Source organism: Poecilia reticulata, chromosome 22 (assembly GCF_904066995.2).
Source record: "Poecilia reticulata chromosome 22, P_reticulata-male-v2, whole genome shotgun sequence".
NCBI lineage: Eukaryota > Metazoa > Chordata > Actinopteri > Cyprinodontiformes > Poeciliidae > Poecilia > Poecilia reticulata.
The window spans coordinates 12,717,497-12,730,443 of record NC_088851.1 but is presented as its reverse complement, the minus strand read 5'-3'; the positions used below and the strand labels follow the sequence as shown (position 1 = coordinate 12,730,443).

The following is a 12,947-nucleotide window of genomic DNA, read 5'->3' as shown; positions in this document are numbered from 1 at the left end:
ATTGACGTCAATCTGTGACGTGGAATTCGGGGTTTGAGTTTGCCATTCGAGGATCACGTCACCAAAGAACAGCTGAGCCAATCAGGTCCAAGTGACGCACAGACCTTATTACGTACAGTATTTGAATGGAGGATTTCATTTTTTAATGTAAAATTCTCTTTTCATCCTGCATTGTAATACTCGACCATTAAGAAAAGATAACCTATCTTTAATGGATTTTTGTTTGTTGTTTTTTTGTTTGTTTTTGTTTTTTTAAGTATTTACCTGCAAGACAAAGAAAATGATTAGTGACCAAATGGTCGCAGAAGACCTACATTCAAGGACTCTGTTTCAGGCGGTCATTGACGTCAATCTGTGACGTGGGATTCGGGTTTTGAGTTTGCCATTCGAGGATCACGTGACCAATGACTAGCTGAGCCAATCAGGTGAAGATGACGCACAGTCCTTATTACACCTACAGTATTTGAATGTATTCTTTCGTTTTTTCGTTTTAAATGTAATTATTTTCAAATCATCTCAATTCAAATAAGTCATTAAAAGCTTGTACATTCTATGAGTATATAGTTATACATTTATAAACTAGTAGAATATTTTCTTTTATGTGATTACAAATATTGTCAAGGCAACGAAAAGACAAAGTGCCTAAATTATCACTGATGACCTGCATTCAAAGACCGTATATAAATACTGTTATGAAGATTTAAATATCTATTGCTATATATCTACATCATATCATCATATTTCTATTTCACATGGCATATGACTATTAAAGGTTTAGTCACATGACTCAGATTAGCGTCAGTAAAAACAATAACCTGCTCTTACAGGCCCAGTCTTTCTCTGCTGCCCCCTCTCTTCCCTAGGGGCAGTAGAGAACAACATGTAGGCGCTGGGAGGAAGAAGAGCGAGAAAATTGTCCGGTTGTTGTGGGGAGCGCAGTGTGTTAGTTTTAGGGAAGCCAGCTGTTCGTTGTACTTGTTCAAAAGAGGAAACCTCTTTGTGTTGCTCGACCATTAAGAAAGGATAACCTATCTTTAATGGCTTTTTGTTTGTTTGTTTTTTTGTTGTTTTTTAAGTATTTACCTGCAAGACAAAGAAAATGATTAGTGACCAAATGATCGCAGAAGACCTACATTCAAGGACTCTGTTTCAGGCGGTCATTGACGTCAATCTGTGACGTGGAATTCGGGGTTTGAGTTTGCCATTCGAGGATCACGTCACCAAAGAACAGCTGAGCCAATCAGGTCCTAGTGATGCACAGGCTTTATTATTACGTACAGTATTTGAATGTAGGATTTCATTTTTTTAATGTAAAATTCTCTATTCATCCTGCATTGTGATGCTCGACCATTAAGAAAGGATAACCTATCTTTAATGGCTTTTGTTTGCTTGTTTTTTTTTTTTTTGTTTTTTTAAGTATTTACCTGCAAGACAAAGAAAATGATTAGTGACCAAATGGTCGCAGAAGACCTACATTCAAGGACTCTGTTTCAGGCGGTCATTGACGTCAATCTGTGACGTGGGATTCGGGTTTTGAGTTTGCCATTCGAGGATCACGTGACCAAAGAACAGCTGAGCCAATCAGGTCCAAGTGACGCACAGACCTTATTACGTACAGTATTTGAATGGAGGATTTCATTTTTTAATGTAAAATTCTCTTTTCATCCTGCATTGTGATGCTCGACCATTAAGAAAAGATAACCTATCTTTAATGGATTTTGTTTGTTTGTTTTTTGTTTGTTTTTTGTTTTTTAAGTATTTACCTGCAAGACAAAGAAAATGATTAGTGACCAAATGGTCGCAGAAGACCTACATTCAAGGACTCTGTTTCAGGCGGTCATTGACGTCAATCTGTGACGTGGGATTCGGGTTTTGAGTTTGCCATTCGAGGATCACGTGACCAATGACTAGCTGAGCCAATCAGGTGAAGATGACGCACAGTCCTTATTACACCTACAGTATTTGAATGTATTCTTTCGTTTTTTCGTTTTAAATGTAATTATTTTCAAATCATCTCAATTCAAATAAGTCATTAAAAGCTTGTACATTCTATGAGTATATAGTTATACATTTTATAAACTAGTAGAATATTTTCTTTTTGTTTTTACAAATATTGACAAGGCAACGAAAAGACAAAGTGCCTAAATTATCACTGATGACCTGCATTCAAAGACCGTATATAAATACTGTTATGAAGATTTAAATATCTATTGCTATATATCTACATCATATCATCATATTTCTATTTCACATGGCATATGACTATTAAAGGTTTAGTCACATGACTCAGATTAGCGTCAGTAAAAACAATAACCTGCTCTTACAGGCCCAGTCTTTCTCTGCTGCCCCCTCTCTTCCCTAGGGGGCAGTAGAGAACAACATGTAGGCGCTGGGAGGAAGAAGAGCGAGAAAATTGTCCGGTTGTTGTGGGGAGCGCAGTGTGTTAGTTTTAGGGAAGCCAGCTGTTCGTTGTACTTGTTCAAAAGAGGAAACCTCTTTGTGTTGCTCGACCATTAAGAAAGGATAACCTATCTTTAATGGCTTTTTGTTTGTTTGTTTTTTTGTTTGTTTTTTTAAGTATTTACCTGCAAGACAAAGAAAATGATTAGTGACCAAATGGTCGCAGAAGACCTACATTCAAGGACTCTGTTTCAGGCGGTCATTGACGTCAATCTGTGACGTGGGATTCGGGTTTTGAGTTTGCCATTCGAGGATCACGTCACCAAAGAACAGCTGAGCCAATCAGGTCCAAGTGACGCACAGGCTTTATTATTACGTACAGTATTTGAATGTAGGATTTCATTTTTTTAATGTAAAATTCTCTTTTCATCCTGCATTGTGATGCTCGACCATTAAGAAAGGATAACCTATCTTTAATGGCTTTTTGTTTGCTTGTTTTTTTTTTGTTTGTTTTTTTAAGTATTTACCTGCAAGACAAAGAAAATGATTAGTGACCAAATGGTCGCAGAAGACCTACATTCAAGGACTCTGTTTCAGGCGGTCATTGACGTCAATCTGTGACGTGGGATTCGGGTTTTGAGTTTGCCATTCGAGGATAACGTCACCAAAGAACAGCTGAGCCAATCAGGTCCAAGTGACGCACAGACCTTATTACGTACAGTATTTGAATGGAGGATTTCATTTGTTTAATGTAAAATTCTCTTTTCATCCTGCATTGTAATACTCGACCATTAAGAAAAGATAACCTATCTTTAATGGATTTTGTTTGCTTGTTTTTTGTTTGTTTTTTGTTTTTTTAAGTATTTACCTGCAAGACAAAGAAAATGATTAGTGACCAAATGGTCGCAGAAGACCTACATTCAAGGACTCTGTTTCAGGCGGTCATTGACGTCAATCTGTGACGTGGGATTCGGGTTTTGAGTTTGCCATTCGAGGATCACGTGACCAATGACTAGCTGAGCCAATCAGGTGAAGATGACGCACAGTCCTTATTACACCTACAGTATTTGAATGTATTCTTTCGTTTTTTCGTTTTAAATGTAATTATTTTCAAAGCATCTCAATTCAAATAAGTCATTAAAAGCTTGTACATTCTATGAGTATATAGTTATACATTTTATAAACTAGTAGAATATTTTCTTTTTTGTTTTTACAAATATTGACAAGGCAACGAAAAGACAAAGTGCCTAAATTATCACTGATGACCTGCATTCAAAGACCGTATATAAATACTGTGACGAAGATTTAAATATCTATTGCTATATATGTACATCATATTTCTATTTCACATGGCATATGACTATTAAAGGTTTAGTCACATGACTCAGATTAGCGTCAGTAAAAACAATAACCTGCTCTTACAGGCCCAGTCTTTCTCTGCTGCCCCCTCTCTTCCCTAGGGGGCAGTAGAGAACAACATGTAGGCGCTGGGAGGAAGAAGAGCGAGAAAATTGTCCGGTTGTTGTGGGGAGCGCAGTGTGTTAGTTTTAGGGAAGCCAGCTGTTCGTTGTACTTGTTCAAAGAGGAAACCTCTTTGTGTTGCTCGACCATTAAGAAAGGATAACCTATCTTTAATGGCTTTTTGTTTGTTTGTTTTTTTGTTGTTTTTTTAAGTATTTACCTGCAAGACAAAGAAAATGATTAGTGACCAAATGATCGAAGAAGACCTACATTCAAGGACTCTGTTTCAGGCGGTCATTGACGTCAATCTGTGACGTGGGATTCGGGTTTTGAGTTTGCCATTCGAGGATAACGTCACCAAAGAACAGCTGAGCCAATCAGGTCCAAGTGACGCACAGACCTTATTACGTACAGTATTTGAATGGAGGATTTCATTTTTTTAATGTAAAATTCTCTTTTCATCCTGCATTGTAATACTCGACCATTAAGAAAAGATAACCTATCTTTAATGGATTTTTGTTTGTTTGTTTTTTTGTTTGTTTTTTGTTTTTTTAAGTATTTACCTGCAAGACAAAGAAAATGATTAGTGACCAAATGGTCGCAGAAGACCTACATTCAAGGACTCTGTTTCAGGCGGTCATTGACGTCAATCTGTGACGTGGGATTCGGGTTTTGAGTTTGCCATTCGAGGATAACGTCACCAAAGAACAGCTGAGCCAATCAGGTCCAAGTGACGCACAGTCCTTATTACACCTACAGTATTTGAATGTATTCTTTCGTTTTTTCGTTTTAAATGTAATTATTTTCAAAGCATCTCAATTCAAATAAGTCATTAAAAGCTTGTACATTCTATGAGTATATAGTTATACATTTTATAAACTAGTAGAATATTTTCTTTTTTGTTTTTACAAATATTGACAAGGCAACGAAAAGACAAAGTGCCTAAATTATCACTGATGACCTGCATTCAAAGACCGTATATAAATACTGTGATGAAGATTTAAATATCTATTGCTATATATCTACATCATATTTCTATTTCACATGGCATATGACTATTAAAGGTTTAGTCACATGACTCAGATTAGCGTCAGTAAAAACAATAACCTGCTCTTACAGGCCCAGTCTTTCTCTGCTGCCCCCTCTCTTCCCTAGGGGGCAGTAGAGAACAACATGTAGGCGCTGGGAGGAAGAAGAGCGAGAAAATTGTCCGGTTGTTGTGGAGAGCGCAGTGTGTTAGTTTTAGGGAAGCCAGCTGTTCGTTGTACTTGTTCAAAAGAGGAAACCTCTTTGTGTTGCTCGACCATTAAGAAAGGATAACCTATCTTTAATGGCTTTTTGTTTGTTTGTTTTTTTGTTGTTTTTTTAAGTATTTACCTGCAAGACAAAGAAAATGATTAGTGACCAAATGATCGCAGAAGACCTACATTCAAGGACTCTGTTTCAGGCGGTCATTGACGTCAATCTGTGACGTGGAATTCGGGGTTTGAGTTTGCCATTCGAGGATCACGTCACCAAAGAACAGCTGAGCCAATCAGGTCCTAGTGACGCACAGGCTTTATTATTACGTACAGTATTTGAATGTAGGATTTCATTTTTTTAATGTAAAATTCTCTATTCATCCTGCATTGTGATGCTCGACCATTAAGAAAGGATAACCTATCTTTAATGGCTTTTTGTTTGCTTGTTTGTTTTTTTAAGTATTTACCTGCAAGACAAAGAAAATGATTAGTGACCAAATGGTCGCAGAAGACCTACATTCAAGGACTCTGTTTCAGGCGGTCATTGACGTCAATCTGTGACGTGGGATTCGGGTTTTGAGTTTGCCATTCGAGGATCACGTGACCAATGACTAGCTGAGCCAATCAGGTGAAGATGACGCACAGTCCTTATTACACCTACAGTATTTGAATGTATTCTTTCGTTTTAAATGTAATTATTTTCAAAGCATCTGAATTCAAATAAGTCATTAAAAGCTTGTACATTATGAGTACACAGTAACATTTCCAGAGTAAAATTTACTCAATTTGAAAAAAATTTTACTCTAAAAAAGACATTTGGTCCCAGTCTAAATAGAGTAAAATTTACTCTTATGGAAGAGTTGAAATTAAAGAGTAAAATCAACTCAATTTAGTGCAAAAATTTTAATTACTGCCAAGAGAATTTACTCTAAGTTGTTTAAAAGAAAAACTACTCCACCGTATTTTAACTCTAAGTGGAATATAATTTACTCTAAATAGAATTGCATTCTACTCCAAGTAGAGATAACTTTTAGTCTGACCAAAAGGAAATTTTACACAAAATGGAATACATTTTATTCCATCTAGTGTCAAATTGTGCTCTTAGTAGTATAAAATTTTTCTCCTAATTGAATTTTATTCCATATTGTGCAGTTAAACATTAAATTACATTCTAAAATAGAACCAACTTTAACTTTATTTCACTCACTAAGCAATTGTTTTACAGCTATTATACACAGCAGTTTGTAAGAATACAATGCATAGACCAGAAAGCAGTATTTGAACAGCCATTTTTATTGTTCACAAAAAACAGTTTTGAATAGTATAAACATTTGCATCTTCATGACTGTAGGACACAAAGGATTTTCCATTTTCTCAAAACATTTATCAATTTTGCACTCAATGTCACTTTTGACAAGTTCTTGTAAAGAAATACTGCTTCTCAGATTCTTTTGCTTGATTTTGAAGATCATTAACTATTTCTTCCAGGGAAATGACCAAAGAGTTAATTGCTCTTTCCCTTACACCTGCCACTTTAAGTTCAGCAACTGCTGTTGCACAACTAGACAAGATATTTCTGAAGCAGGACTGTATCAGAAGCAACACTCAGAGGGAAAATCTTGACTTTCAAATGTCTCTTCAGTTGTAGATGGGCCTTCACCAGGATTAGAAGTGTGTTTATCATGTGCTTTATTAAGATGCTTTCTGAACCCAGAAAACGTGCCATAAACTTGAGCACAACCTGCCTGACCACATTTAAGATGAAGTGTCTTACCAGGGCAAAGTCCGTGGATCACTTTTAAGTGCTTGGTCAGAGAACATTTGCCTGGTACTTCTTACAAATGAAACAGAACATTCCAACTCAACTTAATACTGAAACAATCATAGCAAAACAACAATTTAACACAGCATCCGAGCCCTCAACTCTGCAACCTTAGGATTCACTTTGGTTGTCTCAACATCCATCTCATAAATGGCGGTGTGCAGAAAATTGTACACATTGACCAGATCATGGTCATTTGAAGTGCCGAACACAAAGTGAGCTTTAAAAAGCTCATCAAAACAGGCAGTGAGCCTGGTGATTTACAAGGTATGGCATGTTTGTCAAACACAATGAAGTACTTGTGAATCACGCTCCTCTGAGTCCCTACTGCAAGCAGGTACGGTTGACGCCTTTCTGCGATGCCATCAAGGTGCTCCTGGATGCTGGTTCCTGTCTCTGGAAAAAACAGAATAAAACACGATTAGTCTTGGGCTTGAAAGAAGACAGGGTTCTTATAGATAAGGCAAATTACTTTTCAGGACCTCTTTAAGGTCACTTGAAATGAAATTTAAGACCAACTTCACAAGAAAGACAAATAAATTAAATAAAAATAAGTGAAGAAAAGAGAATTTTGATCAACATAAATGTTCCCTTTACTGTAACCTTACCTTGACAAACTTCACAAGATGTTGACTGGCTCGTCTGGCTGAGAGTTTTCCTGGTCTCTTGCGGCCGTGAGGTGACGGTGGCAGGAGGTGCACAAGGATCAAAATGGATGACATGTCACTGTCCCATCCTGGAAGAAAAAGTAAAATAAACATAAGCTACCAAAACATCTTATTTGCAACAGTGTTAACACTTCGAGTGAGCTTACCAAACAGTGACGGCAGGAGGAGGTGCACTTATATTGAATCAATTTACATAAAATTCTGTAACATTAAACACTTTCTTTATAATCCAGTTCAATTTACCATTTTCCAGTTCTGTTGTGCCTTCAGCATTGTGAAGAAGGTTCTGAAGGTCTTCAGACTGTGTGAGACCACGGCTTTGTTCAAGGACTTTCTGCTTGTAGACAGTGGGCCACTTCTCCAGGAACTTTGCAGCGATGGTTTCCCCAAACATCAATGTAAAATCTTGCTCAACCTGGAGAATAGATGAAGTGAAGGTTTTAAAAATCATTTTGTTAAACTTTCTCACATCCACCTTAACTTAAACTTTGTTAAAGGTAGGTTAAGCTGAAGTGAAGATAAACATACCAATCCTCCTATGTCCAGGAATCTTGGGAAGTCCAAAAAGATACTACATGACTTCACTGGGTCATCAATCATCTTCTGGCGATAGTTGAAAGTCTGTTTCATCTTCCTCATAACAGTTCCTTCATCAGCGCAATGGCCTCAGAACACAAGCTATCTGTCATAAGGCAGTCTTCTTCTCTCAAACAGTCCCCGTCAGTTGTTGGTCCCCCTAAAAAAATTATAGGAATATGACACTCCATTTTAGGATTTAATAAATAAGGCTAGGGAACCTATTGTGCAGTTTGGTTGCAGGATGAGAATTGTACAAGTATAAATACACATACCTGTTTGGGTTTGTGACAGTCTGGGGACCTTCTTTTGTCCATTAGAAGCTTCTCTCTGGACAAACTTCAGTCTACAAGCCAGATACCCACTCCCATCTTCTGCATCGTAATGATGCTCCTAAAAGTAAGTGAATGATAAATGTTTTTAAAGCTGTGAAAGCAAAGACAGCTGTGAATGCTAGAAGCTGTGATTTACAGATTTTAGTTCACATTGTTTGAATTACATAGATAAAATCTATTCACAATGTTTATTCTTCAAGCTGCAGTAGCCCAACACTGGAACAATGGACTCTACAAAGGTTTAAAAATGGGAAAGTTAAAAACAAGTGGCACAAATGCAGGGCATGCAAAAGAGAAACCTTTTTCAGTTCTACTCAAACCATAGCCAATGCTGAACTTTTTTGCAGCTGTGAACATAGCAAATCATTTATTTATTCTATATTTGAACATATGTAAATAACAAGACATAAAAAGTAAAATTAAGTAAAAAAATAAATAAATCTGAAAAGTTGGTAAAGCACCCATTTTGGCACCATTCCCAAAACGTTTTTGATAAACCTAATATGTGAAAATGCTATAAATTTGTTTTGTTTTCACTCACCACATTCCAAAAACGAACTGTAAGACAGTTGTCCTTCAAAACAGATGTAATTCTGTCGATCCCTGTATTTGACACGCACAGCTTGCATCCTGCATTATGTAAAAACATATTTTTCAATTATCATATAAACATACTTATCAAAGTGAATAAAAAATTAAGATAAAAGGTTGAAACAATCATGGGGAAAAAGCACTGGGTGGCTAACAACTATCCTTAATGGGGCTAGGCTCTTTACTTGAATTTAGCCAATCACCACAGCTAAAACGGAAAAAAACATATCAGCTCCATACAATTCGATGTAAACGGGGTTTATAGACAAAATAGTCAGTCAAAAATGTTTTACTGACAACTTGCATAGTTTGTTTACAAAGCACAACTTTAATCCTGTTTTTTTTATCGCTGCTCTACGTTCAAGAAAAGTTACTAGCATAGTCCTCTCGCGCCATTTTCTGGGCGGAACCCTGGCTCCACATGCTAGCAGAGCCAGCTTCGACTGTACGGCTAACTCCTCTTTTAAACTCGGTTCCTCAGCTTAAAAATAGCGACAGCCTTGACTTGTGAAAATTAAAAATTGGACGTAGCATTGAACAACATTGATGTTTTTTTTTCTACTTACAATGTTGTAAACTGCTAAATTAAGTTAGCTGAAGCACACATGCTAACTAGTTAGCCAACCATGTTAATTATTCGCTGCACCCCTTCTTCCCCCACGACCACACAGCAGCACGTCATCTTTCCACTAGAGATAATTAGTCTTAATAATAAAAATAAATCATAAAACCCCACGTAAAATATATGTACAACCCATTTGGGGACTTACCTGGCACACAGCTAACCGTCGCCTCCGTTCCAATGCGGGATAACAAGATGGTGAAAGAAACGAAACTTAAGAAACTTCAGTGGGCGTGTTCTTGTTTTACTCCGATATGATTTACTCTGTTGTTTTGTTCCGACTCTATTGACCAATTGAAATGATTTCACTCTATAATGTATAAAAATGACACTTTCAGATGAAAATAATGTTAACTCCGAAAAAATTACTCTCCTATTTTTCCTGTGTATATAGTTAAATTTTATAAACTAGTAGAATATTTTCTTTTTTGTTTTTACAAATATTGACAAGGCAACGAAAAGACAAAGTGCCTAAATTATCACTGATGACCTCTTTGTGATGCTCGACCATTAAGAAAGGATAACCTATCTTTAATGGCTTTTTGTTTGTTTGTTTTTTTTTGTTGTTTTTTTAAGTATTTACCTGCAAGACAAAGAAAATGATTAGTGACCAAATGAACGAAGAAGACCTATATTCAAGGACTCTGTTTCAGGCGGTCATTGACGTCAATCTGTGACGTGGAATTCGGGGTTTGAGTTTGCCATTCGAGGATCACGTCACCAAAGAACAGCTGAGCCAATCAGGTCCAAGTGACGCACAGGCTTTATTATTACGTACAGTATTTGAATGTAGGATTTCATTTTTTTAATGTAAAATTCTCTTTTCATCCTGCATTGTGATGCTCGACCATTAAGAAAGGATAACCTATCTTTAATGGCTTTTTGTTTGCTTGTTTTTTGTTTGTTTGTTTTTTTAAGTATTTACCTGCAAGACAAAGAAAATGATTAGTGACCAAATGGTCGCAGAAGACCTACATTCAAGGACTCTGTTTCAGGCGGTCATTGACGTCAATCTGTGACGTGGGATTCGGGTTTTGAGTTTGCCATTCGAGGATCACGTGACCAATGACTAGCTGAGCCAATCAGGTGAAGATGACGCACAGTCCTTATTACACCTACAGTATTTGAATGTATTCTTTCGTTTTTTCGTTTTAAATGTAATTATTTTCAAAGCATCTCAATTCAAATAAGTCATTAAAAGCTTGTACATTCTATGAGTATATAGTTATACATTTTATAAACTAGTAGAATATTTTCTTTTTTGTTTTTACAAATATTGACAAGGCAACGAAAAGACAAAGTGCCTAAATTATCACTGATGACCTGCATTCAAAGACCGTATATAAATACTGTTATGAAGATTTAAATATCTATTGCTATATATCTACATCATATTTCTATTTCACATGGCATATGACTATTAAAGGTTTAGTCACATGACTAAGATTAGCGTTAGTTAAAACAATAACCTGCTCTTACAGGCCCAGTCTTTCTCTGCTGCCCCCTCTCTTCCCTAGGGGGCAGTAGAGAACAACATGTAGGCGCTGGGAGGAAGAAGAGCGAGAAAAGTGTCCAGTTGTTGTGGGGAGCGCAGTATGTTAGTTTTAGGGAAGCCAGCTGTTCGTTGTACTTGTTCAAAAGAGGAAACCTCTTTGTGATGCTCGACCATTAAGAAAGGATAACCTATCTTTAATGGCTTTTTGTTTGTTTGTTTTTTTGTTGTTTTTTTAAGTATTTACCTGCAAGACAAAGAAAATGATTAGTGACCAAATGATCGAAGAAGACCTACATTCAAGGACTCTGTTTCAGGCGGTCATTGACGTCAATCTGTGACGTGGAATTCGGGGTTTGAGTTTGCCATTCGAGGATCACGTCACCAAAGAACAGCTGAGCCAATCAGGTCCAAGTGACGCACAGGCTTTATTATTACGTACAGTATTTGAATGTAGGATTTCATTTTTTTAATGTAAAATTCTCTTTTCATCCTGCATTGTGATACTCGACCATTAAGAAAGGATAACCTATCTTTAATGGCTTTTGTTTGCTTGTTTTTTTTTTTTGTTTGTTTTTTTAAGTATTTACCTGCAAGACAAAGAAAATGATTAGTGACCAAATGGTCGCAGAAGACCTACATTCAAGGACTCTGTTTCAGGCGGTCATTGACGTCAATCTGTGACGTGGGATTCGGGTTTTGAGTTTGCCATTCGAGGATCACGTCACCAAAGAACAGCTGAGCCAATCAGGTCCAAGTGACGCACAGGCTTTATTATTACGTACAGTATTTGAATGTAGGATTTCATTTTTTTAATGTAAAATTCTCTTTTCATCCTGCATTGTGATACTCGACCATTAAGAAAGGATAACCTATCTTTAATGGCTTTTTGTTTGCTTGTTTTTTTTTTTGTTTGTTTTTTTAAGTATTTACCTGCAAGACAAAGAAAATGATTAGTGACCAAATGGTCGCAGAAGACCTACATTCAAGGACTCTGTTTCAGGCGGTCATTGACGTCAATCTGTGACGTGGGATTCGGGTTTTGAGTTTGCCATTCGAGGATAACGTCACCAAAGAACAGCTGAGCCAATCAGGTCCAAGTGACGCACAGACCTTATTACGTACAGTATTTGAATGGAGGATTTCATTTTTTTAATGTAAAATTCTCTTTTCATCCTGCATTGTAATACTCGACCATTAAGAAAAGATAACCTATCTTTAATGGATTTTTGTTTGTTTGTTTTTTTGTTTGTTTTTTGTTTTTTTAAGTATTTACCTGCAAGACAAAGAAAATGATTAGTGACCAAATGGTCGCAGAAGACCTACATTCAAGGACTCTGTTTCAGGCGGTCATTGACGTCAATCTGTGACGTGGGATTCGGGTTTTGAGTTTGCCATTCGAGGATCACGTGACCAATGACTAGCTGAGCCAATCAGGTGAAGATGACGCACAGTCCTTATTACACCTACAGTATTTGAATGTATTCTTTCGTTTTTTCGTTTTAAATGTAATTATTTTCAAAGCATCTCAATTCAAATAAGTCATTAAAAGCTTGTACATTCTATGAGTATATAGTTATACATTTTATAAACTAGTAGAATATTTTCTTTTTTGTTTTTACAAATATTGACAAAGTGCCTAAATTATCACTGATGACCTGCATCAAAGACCGTATATAAATACTGTGATGATGATTTAAATATCTATTGCTATATATCTACATCATATTTCTATTTCA

At 36.5% G+C, this 12,947-nt stretch overlaps 1 protein-coding gene across 4 annotated transcripts; it reads right to left on the bottom strand.

Annotated features, from left to right (window-relative positions):
- Window positions 1-6,374: 6,374 nt before the first annotated feature.
- Window positions 6,375-10,201, bottom strand: LOC145550045 (uncharacterized). 4 transcript variants are annotated; one of them, XM_081603399.1, is made up of 7 exons: window positions 9,865-10,201; window positions 9,045-9,133; window positions 8,444-8,561; window positions 8,121-8,328; window positions 7,836-8,007; window positions 7,533-7,660; window positions 6,375-7,320 (listed from the first exon to the last, which is right to left on the bottom strand). In XM_081603399.1, the coding sequence occupies exons 4-7, from the start codon at window positions 8,229-8,231 to the stop codon at window positions 7,249-7,251; spliced, it is 483 nt and encodes a 160-aa protein (XP_081459525.1). In that variant the 5' UTR covers window positions 8,232-8,328; window positions 8,444-8,561; window positions 9,045-9,133; window positions 9,865-10,201; the 3' UTR covers window positions 6,375-7,248. The 4 variants fall into 4 exon arrangements, with proteins under 4 accessions (XP_081459525.1, XP_081459523.1, XP_081459524.1 ...); XM_081603397.1 differs by having other exon boundaries at window positions 9,045-10,201; XM_081603398.1 differs by having other exon boundaries at window positions 8,444-9,133.
- Window positions 10,202-12,947: the final 2,746 nt, after the last annotated feature.